This window comes from Podarcis bocagei, assembly GCF_964188305.1.
Source record: "Podarcis bocagei genome assembly, chromosome: W".
Classification (NCBI taxonomy): Eukaryota; Metazoa; Chordata; class Lepidosauria; order Squamata; family Lacertidae; genus Podarcis; species Podarcis bocagei.
The window spans coordinates 29,428,016-29,453,460 of NC_138131.1; the positions used below are offsets into that span (position 1 = coordinate 29,428,016).

At 46.3% G+C, this 25,445-nt stretch overlaps 1 protein-coding gene across 1 annotated transcript in view; it reads left to right on the forward strand.

The window, feature by feature from the left end:
- The window catches only part of LOC308578183 (putative helicase senataxin), a 299,741-nt gene that overhangs the window by 196,889 nt on the left and 77,407 nt on the right, over positions 1-25,445 (forward strand). Inside the window, exons 15-16 of the mRNA XM_081178438.1 lie at positions 23,305-23,452; positions 24,321-24,422. Of these exons, the coding sequence (XP_081034564.1) occupies positions 23,305-23,452; positions 24,321-24,422 (250 nt within the window). The remainder of the gene's footprint in view (positions 1-23,304; positions 23,453-24,320; positions 24,423-25,445) is intronic.

Genomic DNA, 25,445 nt, shown 5'->3' on the forward strand with positions numbered 1-25,445 from the left:
AGCCGGTGGACTAACATGGCAAAGCGTGACCAGTAGTCTCTAACTGACTGGTTCCCCTGTTTGCAACCCATCAGTTCCCACCGAGTCACACTTTGCTGTACATCACTGGAATACATCGCATCCATCGCCTGGATCGCATCCATCGCGGCATTCTGCGTTGCCATTAGGGGCCTGATCAAATCTCTGGCCCCATCCTGCAGATGTCCAACAATATAGGCAACCCTCTCCCCATTGTCTGCAAAATCCTTCTGTTGCAGTTCCAAAGCGTACTCTATTTCCGTTCGGATCGCACTGTAGTCCTGGGGTTTCCCTCCAAACTTGTGTACCAGTCCCGGTACCTTCCTTGCTACGGGGGTGGGTCTGACCTGAGCATCCTGAGACCGCCTTTCGTCCAGCCGCGCCGTCAGCAGAGCCACATGCTGTTCCAAATCTCGGTTCCTCTCCACCAGTTTTTGCCCTCCAGCTGCTCCCTCCGTGGCGCCAGCTTCTCCGGTTTTGCTCATGATGCTGCCTGCCTGTCGCTGTGCACGAGCGACGTCAGGAACTGACGGATTGCTGTAATGTGTATGGGTTGCTCGTGCGTAGGTTGCCGCCTCTCCAGGCTTTGTTGCCTTGCTAAACCTTTCAGTCTGGGCAGCCCTTCACTTCGTGGCTGCCTCAGTCGCTAGCAGAATCCGTCAGTGGGCGTTTCTTAAATCTTTTCCGACATAAAAGTTGTTTGACACCCAGTCTCCTCCTACTCTCTCTGCGCAGAAGTCTTCTGCGCAGGGTGGGCGTGGGTAGCGGAGGACCCGTGCTCTCCCTGCTGGTGTCCGGTGAAGAGCCCTGGAGCCGATTCCCCCATCAGCCCCTCTATATCCCTGGTGTTGCGCTGATTTGCTTCCCCATCTGCGGAGCTGCCTCTCTCCCTGCTGGGCCCTTCTCCAGCATCATTTGAGAGCCTTCCCTCCACCTCTAGCTCCGATGTCAGTTCCCTGACAGTGAGGTATCCAACTATCTTTCTCTGCAGGTGGAGAAAGACCAAGCAGGTAATTTTCTGGTACACCAAACACAGAAAAAACCAGGCTGAATTTGGTTGATGCAAACCCAGCAGAAACACTGATGGTGACAGTCCCCCACCCACCCCCTGCCCCCCTGAAATGGTACTTCTGTCTTGTCAGGATTCAATCTCAATCTGTTAGCCGCCATCCATCCTCCAACCATCTCCAGACACTCACGCAAGACATTCACCCCCTTCACTGGTTCTGGTTCTCTAGCTGTCTCAGTGATTGTTTCATCGCCCTCAGCTCTGGAGAACATCACGGGGCTGTCCGGGCTCCATTCAGTTGGAGCGCTTTGGAGCCAGACAGTCGATAGCCCTGGTTAACTCCGCATTCCAGCAGTTCACCAGGGAATCCGCTGAAAGGCCATCAACATGGGATAAAACATTCCCTACCACTCTCTGGAAACCATTTTGTGAGGAGTGTGTGTGGTTGCTCACGAAGATAACAGCCAGGACTCCCACCTGTCTTTTACAGGTTTTATTGAATGCAAAACTATGTACAGTCCAGAGGTCCAAAATCAATGCCTGCCTCAATCACTAGCAGATTCCGGAAGTGCCTTCTTCCTGTTTCCCTCCAGCATAAAAGCCCAGGAAAACCCCTCTCCCCCTCTTTTCCTTACGTGTAATTCTCTGGCAAAAACTATGCGACGGAAGAGGCACTTCCAACTCCCTGGGAGTGGTGTCGTGGCTCATCTCAGCCTGACTGAGCCTTTGCATCCTCCCCCCCTTTCTCTCGTCATCCGTTTCTCCTAAAGGCTCGCTTTCACCAGACTCTGACAAGGTGCAGCTGCTCAACAAAGGAGGAGGCTGTCTGTACGTTCCTGTCTCTCCTCCCTCCCTTGAAGGCAGACCCCTGACACATTTGGATCCATTAAGTGGCGGGGGCAGACCATCCGAATCGGTCCCACCTCCCTGCAGAGGGGAAGGGTCGCGGAAAAGTGATGGATCGCAGAAAAGTGAAGGATCGCAGGAAGTGATCCGACCATGGCACTTCTTTTGTTTTTGCTTTTACTTAGTGTTGGGATTCAACTGCTGGAATTTGCCCTGGGGCCGCCTGCAAGCCCCTGAAACTCCGAGTGTCCTCCGATGTGTGCAGCACTGAAAAAGGCATCTCCCTCCTTCTCCAGGGTGCTCCAGCAACATAAATCAGCTTGATTTATGCACACTATACTTCTAGCGTTACGCAGCAACAAGCGTGGGACTTTGTAGATCTAAGCTACTATTTATTTACACTCTATATACAGACTGTTAGGATCGTCCTACTCACGTGTAGGACACTGGCAGAGACTCATGCCTGACTGGCATGTTCTCTCCCTCCTGGTCAGTCGTTCGGGAGCTTCAAAAGCTTTCTTCAGCCCAAACATCACAGTGGCTGATAGCAAGAAGCATCAGCACACTTAGGGATCCTACAGAGTATTTGCAGTTTGCGTAACAGAACTCAGTAGCACAGCATTTTGGCTAATCTGCTTTTATTTACATATAATACTTCCTCTTTCTCATCAGACAGCAAAAAGAAAAAGAACAAAAAACAATAGTCCCACTTCATGGAACACAGTAACATAAACATCCTGTCTCCGTCACTTCCCATACTGTGGAATGAAAACATACACCATCATGTGATAGACAACAATCCCATGACTGCAGACACGGAGCAAGAATCCTAACATCCTCCCCCGATGCATGAGCAGTGTTGTAGTCATCAGTGTAACTGCAACAACCATACAGATGTCATACACACAGTATACCCCTGTACCATCCGTTCCACCTTTGGAACTACATGCAACTGGATTGGCCTTGGGCCTTACCATCTTGCACTTCTGACTAGTCTTGGCGTCATAGTTCTCCTGACTATCAAGAACTTTCACACCTGGCTTTGTTGGGACTCGAACCCTAGCCTCATTCCTCTCTGAGGAATCGGTGTTGGCACACATGGCCTTTGGACATTGTAATAATAATAGAGGTTGCTCGTGCGTAAGTTGCCGCCACTCCTGGCTAGGTTGCCTGGTTAAACCTTTTTGTCTGGACAGCCCTTCACTTCGTGGCTGTTTCAGTCGCTAGCAGAATCCGTCAGTGGGCGTTTCTTAAACCTTTTCCAGCATAAAAGCTGTTTGACGCCAAGTCTCCTCCTACTCTCCCTGCGTGGAAGTCTTCTGCGCAGGGAGGGTGTGGGTAGCGGAGGACCCGTGCTCTCCCCGCTGGTGTCCGGCGAGGAGTCCTGGAGCCCTCTCGCCGATTCCCCCATTGCCCCCCTTTATCCATGGTGTTGCGCTGATTTCCTTCCCCAGCTGATGAGCTGCCTCTCTCCCTGCTGGGTCCCTCTCCAGCATCACTTGGGAGCCTTCCCTCCGCCTCTGGCTCCGATGTCAGTTCCCTGACAGACATGGTTCATGTCCATTAAACTTTAATTAGTTTAATGTTAAGTAAACGTCCAGTGCGCTTCCAACGCCATAAATCTTATCTCAGCAGAGAATTTCGTGCAGTGGTTGAAGAAGGCAGGAGAGTCAGTACCTTTCAATGAAGAATCCTGGAGCAAGCACTTTGGAACTCAGTTAAAAAACTTTATTTACAAAAGAAAAACCCTGGCAATAAAGCACACATGCTTTTATCTCCGGCATAAAGAAAACTTTACTCTAAACTTAACTCATATTAGCAAACAAGGGGGGAGAGAGAAAACACACGGGTGAACTGACTATTTATACAAACTAACTCACATTCCTGGATGCTTAAAGACTTCCAGCTGCTCAGTGATTAGAACGACTTGTTACCTCTTAACCCTTTAGTACCAACAGTTCAGCTTTCTTCTCCAAGGAAACAGTGTCTACCCTTACAGCCTTTGGGTGTGGTTTCCCGTCCTTTGAGGACAAACCCTGTATCCCTTTCAAGACTTCGGATTCCAAGACCTGTGTCGAGCCACTAGCCACAGCTAAAACTGCAATAGCTGTGTTAGCAAACTCTTGAGCATACCTGGTGGTAGCTGTCTCAGATCTGTACACCAGGCGCATGTCTTTCACTGTATCAGTGGAACTCGCCTCACTTTCAGCATCAGCAGTAGACTCAGTATCTGAGTCTGAAGCAATGGGGTTGCCTTGGAAAACACACACATTTCCTCCCCATTTTTCACTGCACTCAACATCCCTAGTGAGTAAAATCATCTTGGCATGAGGTCTCAGTACTTTGTACAAGCCACCATACCCGAGGAAGAATCTATGCTTCCTGCCTTGTGACGTCTGCACCCACATGTCAGACCCATCTGTTGGTCCCTTTGCACATCTTGGGTTTACCTTGTCGCAGTCCCTAGCAGAACCTTTGTCTGAATCCAGGGAAAGGCCTTGCAAACTATGTTTGCTGAGCGTGTCAGTCTGTTACCTCTGAATCCATACATCAGAATCTCCATTACCAATAGGGTGCCTTTGTAAGATACCCATATCACCTCCTTCCTTGCTTTGTCCTGAGCACATTTGGTACACCTGACCATCTTCGTGTCAGACACCAGCAATCTGGAAGACCCAGGCACACATCCTGCATGAAAAAGATGGTTATCAGACATAGCATCACTTGTCTCTCCAACTTTCCCACCATCCCCCATGTTAACATCACAACATAGTAAGAACAAGCCATTTATAATGTCGCTTTCGTTCTTCTGGATGGTTGCACGCTGTTTGTTGACATAAACAGAACATCCAGGCTGCATCAGCTGGGCTTCTCAACCTGGAATGAAAAACACATTAGACCAGTGTTTCCCAACCTTTTTTGGGCAAAGGCACACTTGTTTGAAGAAAAAAATCTCGCGGCACACCACCATTACAGCCCCGTGACGTCAGCGCGCAGCGTCACGCCGGGAGGGACGCACGAAAGTGAAAGTTTTCAATTTTTTCCCCTCCCCCTTGCCGGGGAACCTCCAAGCTTTGAGGGTGGGGGGGGAGGAGGCAGCGCAGCAAAGCGAGGGACTGAGGGACGGCGGCAGCTGAGGCGGCGGCGGCTGTTGTGGTGGTGGCGGCGATAGCGGGCGGAGGAGGGGGCGGCGGCAGGGCCGAGGTGGCCGGCGGCGGCGGGGGAGGCGGCGGCGGGTGGAGCAGGAGGGCGGCCGAGGCCGGTGAGGGAGTAGGGTTGCCCGGGGCTTGAGGAGCCGTCGCCGGGAGTTGCTGCTGCTGTTGTTGCTGCTGCTGCCCGGACATGCCGGCCTCCTCCTCGTCCGCTGTCTCGCGCTCCTCCCTTTTTCACGCGCTGCCCCGCCGCCGCCCCATTGGCTGGGTCCTGTCAGCTGATCTTCCTGTGTGTATGTGTGAGGGGAGAATGGAGAGAGAAACCTCGGCACCACCACCGCGGAGCCGTCCCCGGCTCGACGCGGATCCTCACCGCCGCCGCCTCTCACCGCCCGACTCGCCCGCCTCCCTCCCACGGCACACCAGCCAACCTCTCACGGCACACTAGTGTGCCGCGGAACACCGGTTGGGAAACACTGCATTAGACATCACAACTTTACAGCTTTTCGGTTCCACGATCCCGGTGCTATGTACCTCCAAGAAGTCTCCACCCGACTGGTGGATCAGACCCTTCTGTGGTGTACACGCGGTGAACCAGTTCCATCTTCCACAAAGGTGTTTCTTCGCCTCAGAATCTAGCACAAAAGATTCTTGCATCTCTGTACTGGAACAGCTAGTCACCATATCTGCGCTGCATCTTTGCATCTCTGGCCTTGCTTCATGTCACCTGTCGGAAACGCTGCAAATGTTCCTGACTTTTGAACTCTGTCCAAACTTCTCACAGGAAAAACTTTCCACTGCTTCAAACACAGCAGTGCCACCTGCTGGTTGCAGTGAAGATTGGGATGACATGGCAGTCAACTCCCCTTGCTACTCCTGCTTTGGAGATTTCTCGCCCTTAACAGGAACAGGAAACACCCCCCCCCCTTGTGCATTCTTCCTTCAAAAGCCTCTCTTCTGTGAAGCTTTCAGTGTCAGGAACACAACCCTCTCTGGGATACTGTATCAGCTTTCCCTGGGGTATTACTTCTGGCAGTCCGCTCAGCAATTGCCTCCCACTGCGTGTGGGCATCGGAGACAGCAAATCTAGCCCTCCGAACCTCTCTGGCATCCCGTTTAGCAGCCCCCGCCATCTTGAAGTGTCCATCGTGTGACGCAGCTTCAATTCCTGCTGAACATACACACTGTCTGGCATAAGACACAGCCTTTGTCTCAAACTGCCTTTTCAGTTCCGGGAACAAAACACCCCCCCCAATTATTCCCAGGCTTTTTGCCTTGTCTGCTATTATGCAGCTTCATCGGGGGACTTACTCCCCCATAGCTTCACAAGTCTTGCCGCAGCACTCCTCCAGCTTTCACTTTTTGCCGCTACCCATTCTCTGCTCAGGGAATGATTCAGAAGCATCGGGAAATGTCCTCCCTTTGTAGCACATAAATCAGGGCTACATTCTTGGCAAAGGCTTGCAGCACCAAGCAGCTTTTCTCTCTCTGTCGAAAAGCAGCTTTTCCCATTTCCTCTACGTAACTTAGGGAGTGGGATTTTTGCCCCTTCTAGAAAGGTCTATTCCACAGCTTAGTTCAAGCTGAAACTACCTTTTTACAGTCCTTATCAGACGGCCACTATAAATCAAGCCTACTTCTGCTTCTGCCAGCTGTAATTAGTGCCTGGCAAGAACTTCAAAGGGCTCTCGCCTTCTTCTGTGCACGGGCACAAAAAACAGTCCAGCCTGTCTTTACTTTCACTTTTAGGCATTTGCTATACTCACAGACTGTCTCCTTCTGCCTTCACTCTGCCAGTTCCAGGAGACTCCAACTGGGACAAAAACAGCCCACGGTCCTTCTTCTGCTGGCACTGGGTCTGTGGCCCCGATCCCTGGGCCCATGACCATGTTAGGATCATCCTACTCGCGTGTAGGACCCTGGCAGAGACACATGCCCAACTGGCATTTTCTCTCCCTCCTCGTCGGTCGGCCGGGAGCTTCAAAAGCTTTCATCAGACGGAACATCACAGCGACTGATACCAAGAAGCATCAGCACACTTAGGGATCCTGCAGAGTATTTGCAGTTTGCGTAACAGAACTCAGCAGCACAGCATTTTGGCTAATCTACTTTTATTTACATATAATACACTTGGAGCATTCAGACTTAGCTGCTTCCTCTTTCTTATCAGACGGCAAAGAGAAAAAGAACAAAAGACAATAGTCCCACTTCACGGAACACAGTAACATAAACATCCTGTCTTCGTCACTTCCGACACTGTGGGATGAAAACACACCATCATGTGATAGACAACAATCCCAAGACTTCAAACATGGAGTAAGAATCCTAACACAGACTACAGCATAATGGCGTCCGTTCTCTCCAGCGGCGAGAGAACAGAAGAAGTGAAAGTACAGTCCAAAGTACATACAATGAAAGAGAGATAAGGCTGTCTTCCGTTCCCACAGTCTTCTCAGACAGGCATGTGATTTACAACAAACTCAAATGCAGCGTCGGTGGAGTGAAATGTTAACACTCTCCCCCATTTCAGGTAACCAATGCTGCATAGGCTAACACAGCAGTAAGTGAAGTGAACATACTGTTGTCATACACATAATATACCCCTGTAGTACCCGTTCCACGTTTGGAACTCCCTGCAGCTGGACTGGCCTCGTGCCTGACCATTTTGCACTTCTGGTTACCTTCCTTCCATGGGACTAGAGCCTTAGCTCTGTTCCTGTCTGAAGAAACAGTGTTGACCCTTGCAGCCTTTGAGTGTGGTTTCGCATCCTTTGAGGACAAACCCTGTACCCCTTGCAAGACCTCAGGCTCTGAAACCTGTCCTGAGCTGCTAGCCACAGTTATATTTGCAACAGCAGTGTTAGCAAACTCACGAGCATACCTAGTGGGCTTTCCCCCCATAGCTCTTTCAGATCTGCGCATCAGGCACAGGTCTTCTTTATAGGGCTTCTCTTCTTTGAGAGAATAGTGACTCATAGTGAACAGTGGTTCCTCCAATTCTCGATCAGACTGTTCTGATGGTCTGAGCGATGTAATTGCACTCTGGTAATCTGCTGCATCAGTGGAACTTCTACCTGTGCTCCCACTGTCACTGTCATTATCAGATTCCCCATCTGAGCCATCATCAATGGGATAAGTTTGGAAAATAGTTACATTTGTTGGGAGATAACGCCGAGGCCTTGTGCCTTCCCCCAATGCAGCGTCGCCCAGGATTTATCACTCCAGTCTCCCGTCATGCTGATGCGACCCATACCCTCCTGGGACATGAGCACACGACCAGCAGAGTCCAAAATAGACACGTTAGCCTTGAGGTGTAACATCTAATCCTTATTTATTGTAACGAAATCAAACATAACAGTACAAACAATACAAAATAAACATGGTTCCTCTTTCTCTTCCTCGGAGAGAATGCTGAAACAAAACATCACTGTGAGAGAACAGTGGGAGGAAGGGAGCAAACAGTGTATCTCCCTTTCTGCTTATATAGCTGTAGCAATCAGCAGCTGAAATGCATTACATACAGACACGTGATCCAACAATCCTATAACTGCAGCATAGGGAGGGGTGAAATCCTAACATCCTCCCCCATTTCAAGTAACCCGTAGCTGCAGTGTTTCAGCCTAACTGCAACCGCTGTATATAAATCTGAAGTTGTTCCCTGTTAACAACTTTTGATAACAGATCGGCTGGAATTTCATTTCCCAGCATGTAGGACACTTGAATAAGTCCTTTCTGAATACACTCCCTTGCACGTTGTAATCTTAATTGTAAGTGTTCTTTGCTTACATCCCTCTGTAGTGAGTAAAGACAAACATGCTGTATTGTCCTGATACATTTAAATAGGACATTTCACATTCACTCTTAGGTCTTTAAACAGCTGTAATAACCATTCACAATCTAGAAGTGCATATGACAGTGCATTCAATTCAACCTTGTAAGAATTTAGGCTTACTGTTGTCTGCTTTTTACATGACCATTCGAAAATACATTGGTTATACATGTAGCACACTCCAGAAGTGCTCTTGCTGTCTGTGATGTCACCTCTGAAACTTGCATCTGCAAAAATCTCAAGACCTCCAGATTTTTGGTTGGTAAATTTTAGTCTGTAGTGCATAGACCTCTTTAGATAGCGTGCTATGCGTTTCAGTGCCTTCCAGTCTTTAATCGTAGGATTGTTAGTGTGTCTGCTCAGCAAATTAGTGCTGACAGCTATATCAGGCCTCGAACACCGGGCAATAAAATTTAGCTTGCCTAGAATACATCTGTACAGAGCAACATCAGAAAATGCTTTGTCAGTGTCATCTAACAGCCTGTCACCATTGGTGTATCTACAGGGTTTGCGTCAACCAAATTCAGTTTGGTCAATACATTAGCAATTTTCTGTGATTGGTGTACCAAGATATCACCTCCCTGGTTTCTTTCTACCTCCAGAGAAAGATAGTTTGTTACATTGCCAAGATCTTTCATATCAAAATGCTCCTTCAGTTGAGCTAGGGTTATTTTGTACAAAGCCTGATCTTTCCAAAAGCAAAGATCATCAACAAAGCATACACAATACAGTTTGTTTTGATAAACAAACATGGATCTGCTTTGCCTTGATGAAAGTCTAGAGAAAACAATGTCTCTGTTAATTAAGTATTCCAACACCGGGCACTTTGTTTGAGACCATACAAGGATTTTTTTAGAACACAAATCAATCATTTCTTTACCTATATTCCGTCAGGTGAATGCATATAAATCTGTTCACCCAGGTCCCCGTACAGAAATGCAGTGTTGACATCATGATGAGAAACATTTAGTTTCTCCTTTGCAGCAATTTTGAGCATAAGCCTAATGCTCTCATACTTCATGGTGGGAGAGTAGGTCTCGTGATAATCTTGACCTAGTACCTGTGAAAATCCTCTTGCGACCAACCTGGCCTTATGTCTCACTACCTTGCCATTCTGGTCTGTCTTGGCCTTAAAGACCCATTTGCTATCAATTAGCTTCATTCCTGGTACCATTGGAACTAGTTCCCATGTTTCGTTTCTCTCTAAGGAATTTAGCTCAGCCTGCATGGCATTTAACCATGGTTCAGCATCCTTCGAGGTTAACTCTTTGACCTCTTGGAAGCTTGAAGGCTCTTGAATCTTCCCTGAGTTATTTATAACAGTTGTAGCTGTCTTTTCAAACTCATCAACAAATCTTTTAGGTGGTCTGCCCTTTGTGGCTCTTTCAGATCTGCGAATTATGCACAAGTCTTCAGGATTAATCTCCTCTTTCTTAGGAGAATCACGGCCAATAGTAAACTGTGGCTCCAGACCCCAATCAGTGTCAGACTCTTCGGATGGTCTGAGTGAGGCCTTTGCACTCTTGTAGTTTGCCGTGTCATCGCTGTCATCAGCAGCACTACCACCTCTCACCGAACTGGTGTCTGAACCTGTGTCATCATCAGATTTCTCATCATTATTAGTATCAGGATAACATTGGAAAATTCCTACATTTTCTCCCCACTTTGCATTATATTCAACACTCCTAGTGAATCTCACTGTCTTCGTGTCAGACATTAATACTCTGTAAGCACCTTTTTCGTATCCCACGAATATTCCATGCATACCACGTTTGCTCAGCTTGGTGCTCTGAGGTGTGTGAACCCACATGTCAGAACCAAAAATTCTCAACTGTTTAACAAATGGTTTCCTGCCAAACAACTTTTCATAAGGTATGCAACCTATTGGTGAAGAAATTTTTCTGTTATGCACATAAGTAAAACAATTGAAAACTTCAGCCCAATATGAATCAGGCAAATTAGCATCACTCAAGAGATTTCATGCCCTGCTGGAGCGTTTGATTTGCCCTTTCACAGAGACCATTTTACCATGGAGCTCTGTTGGATTCCTTTCTCAGCTAGAAAAGCTTCAAACTGCTGAGAAGAGAATTCTGCCGTCAGTGAAAAGACAACCCACTTGTCTCTTGTGGGCATTCTGCAGCCAAGCGCAGAATTCCTTGAACTTAGGAAACGCTTCTGACTTCTACTTGAGCAAGAAAACATAAATATATCTTGAAAACTGATCTATCCATACCATGAAATATTGTGCTTTACCTAAAGATGGCTTTAATGGACCAACAAGGTCTGCGTGCACAATTTGGTAGGGCTCTTTGGCTTCCCTGCCAGTTATTTCACCCTTTGGAGCAACCTAGACCTTGTGTTCTGCACATGATTTACCGTATTTTTCGCACCATAGGACGCACCGGACAATAGGATGCACCTTGTTTTAGAGGGGGGAGAACAAGAAAAAAAATTCTCCCTCTGCCCAGCGCCCCTTCAGTGAAGCGGCAGGAGGCGCTGCGCAGAGAGGGAGAGAATTTTCCCCCTCTTGTCTTCCCGCTCTAAAACAAGGTGCCGTTTAAGGTGCGTTCAGGCGGCTACCTTGGAAGCCTGGAGAGCGAGAGGGGTTGGTGTGCACCGGCCCCTCTCGCTCTCCAGGCTTCAGGTTCCTTTCGACCTGCTCTTTGGGGCTGGCAGGGGGAAGCCCACCACCAGCCCCAAAGAGCAGGTCAGGGAGCAGCGGAAAGGCGCAGCGGAGAGGCTGCTGCCATAGTCGCGCGTCACCTCTCCAGCTGGGAGAGGGTTGCGGGGCTATGGCTTCTTTAGCCCCGCACGCGCTCTCCCAGCTGGAGAGGTGACGCGCGGCTATAGAGGCTCCTGCCATAGCCGTGCGTCACCTCTCCAGCCGGGAGAGGGTCGCGGGGCTATGGCGTCTTTGCTCCATAGGACGCACACACATTTCCCCTTCATTTTTGAAGGGGGAAAAGTGTGCCCTATAGAGCGAAAAATACGGTACATTTCATGTGAAATCTGCAGAGTTTAATGGTCATCCCCTTTACCAGATCAGGCATCTTGGCAATGGCCTGAAAATTTAGATGACCGAGCCTCCTGTGATGGTCATGGAAACAATTTGCATGCAAAAATTTGTTAGTAGACATTGCACAACACATCTCATTACTTTGCATATCAACATCAGTATCAACATCGTCATAGGATAATAATAAGCCATTCACACAGTCAGCATATAGAAGATCTCTTCTGTTCTTCCTGATGATACATTTCTTCCTGCTGAAGGAAATGTTCAACTCTTGCACTGTGAGCTGAGAAATGCTCAGCAAGTTGTCCACCAAACCTGGAACAAAAAGAACATTACAAATCGTGGTCTGCCGATTCCTTCCATTTTGCAGTGTACTCAACATCCCTAGTGAGAAGAACTATGTTGGTGTCAGTCATCAATACTCTGTACTGGCCTTTTTTGTAACCCAAAAATATACCGTGTGCACCACATTTGCCGAGCTTCTTGCTCTGTGGTGTCTCCACCCACACGTGAGACCCGAAAATCCAAAGGTGTTTGACATAAGGTACCTTCTGGAACAGTTTCTCATAGGGTGTGCATTTCATAACTTTGGAGTATCTCCTGTTATGAGTTTAAATATAACAATTCAGCAATTCAGTCCAAAACTCATTTGGCAAGCCTGCACTAAGCAGTAACGCTTTCATGTCCTGTTGCAACACCTGGTTTATCCTTACACACAAACCGTCGTTTCATGAAGACTTCTGGGTAGCAACTTTGTGCTTCACCCCTTGTTCAGCCAGGAAACTCCCAAATTCCTGTGAAACAAAATCCTGTCTCTGATCTGTGAAAAGACAATAAATTTTCACATCATGAACAGATTTTACCCATGCACAAAATTCTTTGAACTTTGTTAGAATCTGATTCTTCCTTTTTAACATATAAATCCATGCATATTCAGAATAGGAATCAACCACAATCAGGTAGTACTTGGCATTGCCTCTAGAGGGTGATAGAGGACCAATTACATCAGCATGCACCTGCTGAAAAGCTCTTTTGACTATTTTACTAGGCTTTCTGCCCTTTTGAGCCACAGTGACCTTTGTTTCTACACATCACACGTGTCACATTATTATCAACATCATCATTACATTCATTACTGTCAAATGAAAGTAAATACAGCCCATCCTCATTGTAGGCAAACAGAAGATCATCTCCATCCTTTGCGATGATGCACTTCTCCCTGTCAAAAGAAACACAGAAATCTTGTGCAGTTAGCTGAGAAACACTGAGCAAATTATAAGTCAGTCCCGGAACATATAGTACATTTTGTACTGAGGTCTGGATGCTTTCAAGGTATATTTTCCTAATACCTTCACTTCGCAGACAACGTCCATCTGCCTGTTTGATGGTGTCATTCTGCTCCTTAAAGGTAACAAACAAACCTTTCTGACTACAGAGATGAAATGTCGCCCCCGTATCTACCACAAAAGCATTATGAGTAGGTGAGGTGGTGCATTGCATGATCAAAGCAAGTGCCTGGGTAGAGCTGGGCTTGGCACAATTCTTGCCTCCGACCCCTCCGCTCCTTGTAGCTTCCTTGGACTTCTGGCGCTTCCTGCAGTCACGTTGCAGGTGGCCTTTCTCCCTACACTTGAAACACGACAGGGCTTTCAAAGCAACGGCCCCCTCTGCACCTTGCGCTGCCGACGGGTGCTTTTGAGGCTTCAGCCTCCCCCTCATCAGCTACAAGTGCCATTTGGCGGTCAGACTCATTCAGAAGCATTGAACAGAAGAAGAAGAAGAGTTTGGATTTGATATCCCGCCTTTCACTCCCCTTCAGGAGTCTCAAAGCGGCTAACATTCTCCTTTCCCTTCCTCCCCCACAACAAACACTCTGTGAGGTGAGTGGGGCTGAGAGACTTCAAAGAAGTGTGACTGGCCCAAGGTCACCCAGCAGCTGCATGTGAAGGAGCGGAGACGCGAACCCGGTTACCCAGATTACGTGACTACCGCTCTTAACCACTACACCACACTGGCTCCTCTCTCTGGACTCTCTGGACTGTTAAATCAGCAGCTGGCAGAGCTCCAAGCTGCGATGCAACAACCGCATATGACGTATCCATGCTGTTGATTATCATAAAACAGAAAAGGGACTCCGGAAGCAGGACCTCCCTCTGCTCCAACTGGTCACACCGAAACTTCATCTGTGTAAGATGTTTTTGCAAATCTCCCCCAGTTCTCAGCTTCATATTCCAAAGCTTCTGGAAATATAATAGGGCGGATCCTGCGGCGATGTGAAGATGTGCTTCTCTTAGAGCAAGCCAGACTGCTTGTGCTGTCACCAAACCCTGGATATGGATCAGTTGGTTATCTGATACATGCAACATGATCACAGCCCTCACCTGTTTATTGGCATCACAGCACCGTCTGGTTGGTACCTGTGGCATTGGGTCATCTATAACAAACCACAATCTTTGTCGAAGCAAAAGCGCTTCCATTTTTACACACCATCCCGAATAATTATTGCCCATCAGAAGCAGACAGGACATCGTTCCGATTCCGTGCTTGGAATCCATCTCGGCTTTTACTTTATAGCCAAAAGCCTCTGCAGCATCAAACAGCAGCTAGCAGTCAGCAGTCAGCAGTCATCAATTTCAACAAGCAGCTCGCTAATTCCAGTGGCAGTGCTCACTTTCCGAGGTTTTAATTGCCTCGTAAATCACAGTACTCGCAGCTCCCCACTCCTGGCTGGAATGCAGGTCTCTCTCTCTCTTTTTTTAATGATATTTATTAAGAATTTTAAAATTACAAGAAAAACAAAGAGAAAAACAAAAGAAAAACAAACCACAATCAAGCAATACCAATTAATAAAAATCAAAAAGTAACAACAAAGCACGTAACACAAGACAATCATAAAGGAAAAATAAACGACAAAAAAATAAAAACAAATCCAATATTCCAAAATCCTTAACTGTCATTGCCTTATTTCATCGACCTCCTCACTCCTCCCTTTTTTCATAGAATCATAGAATCATAGAATCATAGAGTTGGAAGAGACCACAAGGGCCATCGAGTCCAACCCCCTGCCAAGCAGGAAACACCATCAGAGCACTCCTGACATATGGTTGTCAAGCCTCTGCTTAAAGACCTCCAAAGTAGGAGACTCCACCACACTCCTTGGCAGCAAATTCCACTGTCGAACAGCTCTTACTGTCAGGAAGTTCTCCCTAATGTTTAGGTGGAATCTTCTTTCTTGTAGTTTGGCTCCATTGCTCCGTGTCCGCTTCTCTGGAGCAGCAGAAAACAACCTTTCTCCCTCCTCTATGTGACATCCTTTTATATATTTGAACATGGCTATCATATCACCCCTTAACCTCCTCTTCTCCAGGATAAACATGCCCAGCTCCCTTAGCCGTTCCTCATAAGGCATCGTTTCCAGGCCTTTGACCATTTTGGTTGCCCTCCTCTGGACACGTTCCAGTTTGTCGGTGTCCTTCTTGAATTGTGGTGCCCAGAACTGGATACAGTACTCCAGGTGAGGTCTGACCAGAGCAGAATACAGTGGCACTATTACTTCCCTTGATCTAGATGCTATACTCCTATTGATGCAGCCCAGAATTGCATTGGCTTTTTTAGCTTTTTTAGCTGCCGCGTCACACTGTTGGCTCATGTGAAGTTTGTGGTCAACCAAGACTCCTAGATCCTTTTCACATGTACTGCTCTCAAGCCAGGTGTCACACATCCAATCAAATTAAATCACATCACATCACATAAATTCCGAATTACAAAGCCGAATTTTATTTTTGTTGTTGGGGGCACCCATATTTGCAGATGATTTGGTTTTGACATTACAGGAGCCAGAACCTAGTACAAAAAGAGCTTTAGAACTAATTTCTGAGTTTGGTCGGGTGGCGGGATTCAAGTTGAATAAACAAAAAACTAAGGTCTTGGCAAAAAACTTGACACCTTCAGAAATAGATGGGTTTCAGAAGGAAACAGAATTAAATGTGGTTACAAAAGTGAAATACCTGGGGGTTAATTTGACTGGGAAAAATTTGAATTTGTTCAAAGATAATTATGAAAAATGTTGGTCTGAAATTAAAAAGGACTTAGAAACTTGGTCAAGATTGAAACTTTCCTTGTTGGGAAGAATTGCAGCAGTTAAGATGAATGTATTGCCAAGAATGTTGTTTCTGTTCCAAACCCTTCAGATCGTGGACAGAGTGGAGTGTTTTGGAAAGTGGCAGAGGGATATTATGAAGTTTGTCTGGCAGGGCAAAAAGCCCCGAATAAAATTTAAAATACTAACAGACGCAAAGGAAAGAGGGGGATTTGCCCTGCCGGACTTAAGGTTGTATTATGAAGCTGCATCCTTCTGCTGGATGAAGGATTGGTTTTTGTTAGAAAACACTGATGTCCTAGATCTGGAAGGGTTTAACAATGCTTTTGGGTGGCATGCATATTTGTGGTACGACAAGGTAAAGTTTCACAAATTGTTCAAAAACCATATTGTCAGGAAAGCTTTATTCATTGTCTGGACTAAATATAAGGACTTACTTGAAAATAAGACCCCGAGGTGGTTATCACCGATGGAGGCTAAGACCAGAAAACTAATTAACATGGAGAGTGGCTGGGTAAAATACTGTGAGATAATAGAAAGAGTTGGTGATACTTGGAGGTTGCAGAGTTTTGAAAAATTGAAAGGAAAGGTGCGAGACTGGTTTCACTATGCCCAAATTTTAGAGATTTTTAAAAAGGATAAAAAAATTGGTTTCCAGGTGGAAAAATCAAAATTAGAGTCAGAACTACTTGAACCTAAGACGAAAGTGCTTTCAAGAATGTATAACTTGCTGCTTAAATGGAACACTCAAGATGAGACAGTTAAATCAGCCATGATAAAATGGGCACAAGACATTGGGTACAACATTATGTTTGAAGACTGGGAAAGGTTATGGACCACCGGTATGAAATTTACGGCATGTAGTACCTTAAAAGAAAACATTATGAAAATGATGTACAGGTGGTACATGACCCCAGTCAAACTTGCAAAGATATACCATCTGTCAGATAATAAATGTTGGAAATGTAAGGAGGCTGAAGGAACATTCTTCCACCTCTGGTGGACATGCCCGAGGGTGAAGGCCTTTTGGGAAATGATTTATAACGAGTTGAAAAAGGTATTTAAGTATACCTTCCATAAGAAACCAGAGGCCTTCCTCCTGGGCATTGTAGGCCAGAGAGTGTCAAAGAAGGATAGAACTTTCTTTTTATATGCAACTACAGCAGTAAGAATCCTTATAGCCAAATATTGGAAGGCACAGGAGCTACCCACGCTGGAAGAGTGGCATACGCAACTGATGGACTACATGGAACTAGCCGAAATGACTGGCAGAATCCGAGACCTGGGAGAAGAAGCAGTGGAAGAGGATTGGAAAAAATTTAAGGACTATCTACAAAAACATTATAAGTTATATGAATGTTGAGAATTTGCTAAGTTTTGGGAAAAACATGCTTCAGTATTGAGATCTGAAAATGATGGAAATTAAGTTATGACTGTGAAAAGTTTAAATTTTAGAGTATATAATTAGATGGAAGTACAAAAACACATGAAACAAGGTATCAATTTGCTGTTTATTTTTTTTATTGTAAAGAAAACAGGGGATGGAAGATGTGGGGAAGTCCAGTTGACTATGAAAAAAGATTTGGAAAAGTGAATTTTCTTGTATTTAATTTTTTCTTTCTTTCTGTAAAATCGCTTCTGTTGTGTTATTGACGATGTATTCTGACCTTGGGAAAAAAGCAAATAAAATATTATTAAAAAAAAAAAAAACATATTTCAAGTTCCGAAGGGGATTCCAATCATCTTCTTGCTGCTGCGTTAATATCCACAAATCTGTCCAAATAATGTTCATAATTCTATCCAGTCCTATCTTGCTGTTCTCACATCTCATCTTGTTTGTATATTTTTCTTTTTTTTCTTTATGATCTCTTCTGATAATCTCCTTAAGCAGGTAAACACCAGTTACCTGCCAACAAATGGCTGGGACCCCGAGACCAAGGGAAAGAGACAGCGGAAGAAGATTGGAAGAAATTTAAAACTTATCTTGAGAAATACTGTAAAATTAATGAGTGCTAAAATGTTGAGGTTATAGAAAAAAGGGGATTACAGCTGCAAAAGATTAAGTAAAAGAAAAGAACAAGGGAAAATTAGATAAACTCAAGGGGGAGGATTTGCTGAAACAAATTTGGAAATTGGGATGCAGAAAGGGGAGGTATGGGGAAGTCAGTGAAGTAAGGTTTAAGAAAAAAAGGATTTGAAATTATACATGTTTGTTTATGTGTTTGTTTGTTTCGTGTATTGTTTGTGTTTATATAAATTGTGAAAAACCAATAAAAATTTTATTTAAAAAAAACAAAACAAAATGGCTGGGATCAGGGTCCCAGCCAACAAAATGGCTGGGGCATGTTCCACAGAGGGGGATGCGCTGGGACAACCAATCTCAGTGATCACGGGTAGGAGGAGGAGTTATGCTAAGACCAGACCATGTCATTACAGAGGAGGCAGGCTTAGTCGTCTGAGGACTACCCCTGCCTCCGGGTCTGGTCCTGACCGGATGGATACTAGAATCAGCAAGGGATACCCACATGACCTGAAGGTGCTGCTGTGCAATGCCAGGTCAATGATTCATAAGACCACTGCCATCCATGACTTGATCATGGATGGAGGATTTGACCTGGCATGTGTAACAGAGACTTGGTTGGATGAAGCAGATGGGCCTGTTCTTGCCGCTGCTTGTCCACCAGGTTTCTCTTACGCACAGCAACCCAGGCCTTGTGGGCGGGGAGGGGGGGTTGCAGGGATTTTTAGGAAGTCATTAGTTTGCTCCAGGCGTCCTATTGGGAAGACCCAGTTCTCTGAGTGCATGTTCTGGAAGTTGGGCAATAGGGGCAGTACAGGATTCCTTTTGGTGTACCGACCTCCCCGCTGCGCCAAGGATTCCCTGCCCGAGCTGCTTCAGGTCGTGGCGGATGTTCTCCTGGAGACACCTAGCTTGGTCGTCCTAGGGGATTTTAACATCCATGCCGACACGACCTTACAAGGGGTCGCTCGGGACTTTGTGGAAAGCATGGCCTCCATGGGGCTGTCCCTGAATAAGTCTGGCCCAACCCATAGCCGTGGACATGCCTTGGACCTGGTGTTTACCTCTATGGATGTTGGTGATCTGACACTAAGTAAAAGTGAAACGAAAGAAGTGCCATGGTCAGACCACTTCCTGGTGCAACTTGACTTCTCCGTGACCCTTCCCCTCTGCAGGGAGGTGGGACCGATTCGGATGGTCCGCCCCCGCCACTTAATGGATCCAAATGGTTTCCAGAGAGTGGTAGGGGATGCTTTATCCCATGTTGATGGCCTTTCAGCTGATTCCCTGGTGGCCCGCTGGAATGTGGAGTTAACCAGGGCTATTGACTGTTTGGCTCTGAAGCGCCCTCTCTGATTGCATGGAGCCCGGACAGCCCCATGGTTTTCCACGGATCTGAGGGCAATGAAACTATCGCTGAGACGGCTAGAGCGCCGGTGGCGGATGACCCATTCTGAAGCTGACCGGACACAGGTTAGAGCTCAGTGTCGAGCCTAGCAAGTGGCGGTAACGACGGCGAAGAAGACTTTCTTCACCGCCTCTATTGCATCTGCAGAAAACAGCAGCAGGAGACTCTTTCAGGTGGTTCACAATTTAGCGGAACCACCTGCTACATCGGGGCCCAGTACATGATCTTCTGCAATGATTTTGCAAAGTTTTTTTACAGATAAAGTCGCTCAGATTCGGGAAGAGGTAGACGCCACCGTGGGAGCAGGGCCGGGGCGGGAGAGTGCTAGAGTCCTGTCTAGTCAAATTGCGTGGGATCAATTCTGATCTGTTACCTCCGAGGATGTGGACAGGCTGCTTGAACGAGTGAAACCCACCACCTGTCTCCTTGATCCTTGCCCATCCTGACTTATAAAAGCTAGCCGGGAAGGGCTGGGCGGTGGGCTTCGTGGGGTGGTGAATGCTTCCCTCCGTGAGGGAGCCTTCCCAGACCCGCTGAAAGAGGTGGTTATTAAACCGCTTCTTAATAAACCATCTTTAGATGCGGCCACGATGGCCAACTATCGTCCAGTCTCAAATCTTCCATTCTTGGGCAAGATGATTGAGCGAGTGGTTGCTGAACAGCTCCAGGCACGCCTGGAAGAAGCGGACCATTTGGATCCCTTCCAGTCGGGATTCAGGCCTCATCACGGGATTGAAACTGCCTTGGTCGCACTGGTTTATGATCTCCAGTGGGCTAGGGACAAAGGTGAGAGCTGTTTCCTAGTTCTGCTGGATCTCTCAGCGGCGTTTGATACCATCGACCATAACATCCTTCTGGACCGTCTTGAGGGGCTGGGAGCTGGGGGCACTGTCATACAGTGGTTCCGCTCCTTCCTCCTGGGCCGTGTTCAGAAAGTGGTGGTGGGGGATGAGTGTTCAGACCCCTGGGCTCTCACTTGTGGGGTGCCTCAGGGTTCTGTCCTCTCCCCCATGCTTTTTACCATCTACATGCAGCCGCTGGGAGAGATCATCAGGGGGTTTGGGCTGGGTGTTCATCAGTATGCGGATGATACCCATCTCTACCTCTCTTTCAAATCGGAACCAGTGAAGGCGGTGACGGTCCTGTGTGCGTGTCTGGAAGCAGTTGGAGGATGGATGGCGGCTAACAGATTGAGATTGAATCCTGACAAGACAGAAGTACTGTTTCTGGGGGACAGGAGGCGGGCAGGTGTTGAGGATTCCCTGGTCCTGAATGGGGTAACTGTGCCCCTGAAGGACCAGGTGCGCAGCCTGGGAGTCATTTTGGACTCACAGCTGTCCATGGAGGCACAGGTTAAATCCGTGTCCAGGGCAGCTGTGTACCAGCTCCATCTGGTACGCAGGCTGAGACCCTATCTGCCTGCGGACTGCCTCACCAGAGTGGTGCATGCTCTGGTTATCTCCCGCTTGGACTACTGCAATGCACTCTACGTGGGGCTACCTTTGAAGGTGACCCGGAAACTACAACTAATCCAGAACGCAGCAGCCAGACTGGTGACTGGGAGCGGCCGCCGAGACCATATAACACCGGTCTTGAAAGACCTACATTGGCTCCCAGTACGTTTCCGAGCACAATTCAAAGTGTTGGTGTTGACCTTTAAAGCCTTAAACGGCCTCGGTCCAGTATACCTGAAGGAGCGTCTCCACCCCCATCGTTCTACCTGGACACTGAGGTCCAGCACCGAGGGCCTTCTGGCGGTTCCCTCACTGCGAGAAGCCAAGTTACAGGGAACCAGGCAGAGGGCCTTCTCGGTAGTGGCGCCCTCCCTGTGGAACGCCCTCCCACCAGATGTCAAAGAGAACAACAACTACCAGACTTTTAGAAGACATCTGAAGGCAGCCCTTTTTAGGGAAGCTTTTAATGTTTGATGTAGCACAGTATTTTAATATTCTTTTCGAAGCCGCCCAGAGTGGCTGGGGAAACCCAGCCAGATGGGCAGGGTATAAATAATAAATTATTATATTATTATTATTATAATCCTGTGTGAATTTTCCGTTCGTCCAATCATCATGTCGAGATGGTTTCCATATATCAGCACTTTCATAAATAAAAGCACTCTTTCCATCATCAGTCTTGCAGATCTGTCGCCCTTCCTTGTACCATTTTAGACGTACTCAAAACATTTCCATTTAGGCAAACCTACCCAGCTGTACAATTTTATTATGTACATTTGTTCTTTTAAAAAAAATGTTGATTTTTATCTCTTTCTTTTATTGCTTTATTATTTTACTATTTTTAAAGTCTGATTTTTTTGCTATTTTGTATGAATGTTTTATTTCACTCTATGTATATATTTTTAATTAAGCAGTATATAAAACATGTTAAATAAAAAAACCACAAAATATGCAGGCACTGTTTTTCTTTGGACAGAAATGCAGTGGTAGCTCGGGTTACATACGCTTCAGCTTACATACGCTTCAGGTTACAGACTCCGCTAACCCAGAAATAGTTCTTCAGGTTAAGAACTTTGCTTCAGGATAAGAACAGAAATTGTGCTCCGGCAGCGCAACGGCAGCAGGAGGCCCCATTAGCTAAAGTGGTGCTTCAGGTTAAGAACAGTTTCAGGTTAAGAAAGGACCTCCGGAACAAATTAAGTACGTAACCAGAGGTAGCACTGTAAAATGCTGGAGAATACTAAGCCTTCTAAATTGCTATGTATTGGGTCACACAAGGACACAAAAGATGCAAGAGGAGGGGGGAAAGTGACGACTCTAAATGGTTAAGGACTCCTTTTTTGTGTCATTTTCCTTTAAAAATAAATTTCAGAGTGCACATCTGGGGTGTATCTATAGGAGGCAGTGATGTTAAAAGAGGATTGGGTAAATTCATGGAAGGGCAATCAATGGCTTCTTGCCATGATGGCTAGGCTATGCTCTGTTTCCATTGTCAGAGGCAGTAATCCTTCTGAATACTAGTTTCTTGAAACCACAGGAGGAGAAGGTGCTCGTATGCTCATGTTTTGCTCTCTGGTTTCCCACAGGCATCTGGGTGGCCCCCATGGGAACAGGATGCTGGACTAGATGGGTCATTGGAGTAGTCCAGCAGGCTCTTTTTAGTCCTACTTGGAATAGACCCTTTGAAATTACTGTGCATGAGTAACATAGGCCCCATAATTTTAATGTGTGCACTTTGAATAAAACTTAGTTGGTGTTATGTACTGAGTTGAATAGGATCCAAAATGCAGCAGTCTGATTGGTCCGCAGGAGCCACCCAATCCAGCTCCAGGTGGAAGTGAATCCGCAACTTGATTGGCCTACAGGAGAATCCCGGAATTAGCCAATCACGTGTGACCCATTGTTTAAATAATGTATATAAAGCAGACAGTTTGGGGGAACTTCCATTCCTCCTCACCACTATGAGCTGAATAAAGAGCATGAAATCCACACTCGACTCCGAGTATATTTCAGTTGGATATGACCCTTGGGCTTTAAAAAGGGACTTTGATCTGAAAAGGTGGAAGACGACTGCCCTGCATTATTGCACTTAACTTTTTCTCAGTCTTCTTTATGCCCAGAGTGCAGAACTAGAACTAATGGCTAAATATTAGAGGGTACTTCACAGGGGCAGGAGCTTTTCAAAAGTGCACAGGACTGCCTCTGGAGGTGGGCAGGCTTTCCATTACAGTGGGTCTTTTACCCAGCTATTTTTTCAGGGATGTTGTGGTTGCATCCTGCATTTTAGACCCTTTGTCCAGCAGGGGATTGGACTAGATGACCTCTGAAAGACCCAACTTCAATTACCGTATGCACTCCTAGTCTGGGCATGACTATATGGTTGATTTGTTTCAATGGGTATATTCTAGGTATATTTTACAACCCTATGACTTTTTTTTTCTTTAAATCTCCAGAGATCTGGGAAAGAGAATCCTGTAGAAAGCAAGATCAAGAGGAACCGTGTGCTGGTCTGTGCTCCGTCCAATGCTGCTCTAGATCACCTCATGAAAATAATGATTGTTGAGTTCAAGGAAAAATGTCAGGACAAGGAAAAGCCTTTGGGTATGATGAGTTCTTGGCCAGTTCTCATCTGTGGAATTCATAGCTGGAGGGAGCAATTGGCTTGGTCATAACTGAAGAATAAGACATTATTCCGTGTTTAAGTCACTTAGACCCTCCCCCACCTGCCAGTATAGGTAGTGGGTGCTTTGCTTTTCCTAAGGCATTTGTCCTTGCAGAGAATCCATCTGAAATCCTTTGGGACAGGGTTGGATCTTGGTGGTGGACCATGTGTTTGGAATGCTGAAGGCCCCCAATCTAATCTCCCTGATGCCCTCTGTTTATCCTGTAGACTCCAAGCAAAGCCTTTCTTGTACATCCTTACACTTTTTAAAGGTTCTTTGGGATCCTTTTAGTGCTGCACTTACCTACTAAAAGCTTTGCTGCACTTATTTTTACTGGTTTTAGTGTTGTATTTTTATTTTGTTGTTTTGTCTTGTTTTCTGTAAGCTGCCCTAAGGGTGTCTGCAGCAAAAGAACCTTGACGAGGAACGAGTTTCATAGTTAACTGTGCTCTGTGTGAATAAGTAATTTAGTTCCAGTGTTATGAGACAGAGGGAGAAACTTTTCTGTAGCCACTCTCTCCATGCCTTGCATAATTCTATAAACATCTGGCTTGTTGCCTCTTGCCTTTTCTCTAAACCAAAAAGTCCCAAATGTTACAACCTTTCCTTGTAGGGGAGTTGCTGTATCCCCTTGGTCATTTTGGTTGCCATTTTTTGAACTTTTTCTAACTCTTATTGAGGATGTGCAAGATACAGATTTCAGGATTTGCTAAGCAGATCAAAAGTATTTATTTGCCAAATGTCTTTCTAGTTTAAAAAAGCTAGCTGTACTTTAGGAGGGCTCTAAGTGTCTGTTTCACACCCAGGAAACTGTGGTGACATCAACCTGGTGAGGCTGGGGGAAGAAAAATTGATCAGCAAGGATGTACAGAAATTCAGTCTGGATGCCCAGGCCAATCGCAGAATGAGTGAGTAGTTTGTAAAGGGTTCCTCCCTCACACCATTTGCTGTCTCCTAATTAGTCTGCTTAACAGTGGGGTTCAAAAGTTGGTTCTTCATAGCCCCCAGTCTCTGTTCTATCTGGGACAGACCTTTCCCAGATTGTGAGCAGGGATGAAATCCCGTAACACCATCCTATCCCTCCCATCCTATCCTGGTCTGCAGCCAAAGATGTTTATTTTATCAAATATATACTCTGGCTTTTACTCTGGCTTTATCTAAGCATAATTAAACAATAAAGCATCACACACAAAACAAAAAATATAACTGAAATCACTTCAGCTATAAAGTCTTCTTAAAAGTCATTCCCAGCAGTTTTAAATCAGTTTCGTAATTGGGCTTTAACAGGAACCTCTGGGTTGTAATGTTAGTAGACACATTGAAATCAATGGAGCTGACTGGCACTGGATATTGTTATAAAGATTGGGTGTCACCCCCCACTCTGCTAAGCAGTAGCAAAATTCTAGGCGGTGTTCCAGGTGCTCACCCAGGATCTGTGTTCCTTTGAGAATCAAGGTGCGGCAGAGGCTTGTGTAGCTTTAAGAAATATGATTTATTCACATATTTACACCTGAGTTTAGATAAAGGGAGTCCAGATCTTACAGCATGGTCATCTCAAGAAGGGCTTGTTCCCTGTTCTCCCAGCCTGCCTGCTCAAGATGGAACTTTCTCTCTCTGCCTCCCTTTCTTCTTCCCAGCACACCTTGCTAAAGGCACTCTTTTCATGTCACCTCAAATACAGTCACCCAGGGAAGCCTTCTAAATCCCTGGTTACTGTTCACACCTCAGGACAGTGGGGAAGGACAGCTCTCTTGCATTGCCAATGGCCCTTAATGGCCCTGTATTGTTCATCATGCGAAAGGCGGGGCTGGATGAATCCCTAGCCGGAATTAAATCCCGGAAGAAATTCCGGAATTAAATCCCGGAAACCCGGAAGAAATCAACAACCTCAGATATGCAGATGACACAACCTTGATGGCAGAAAGTGAGGA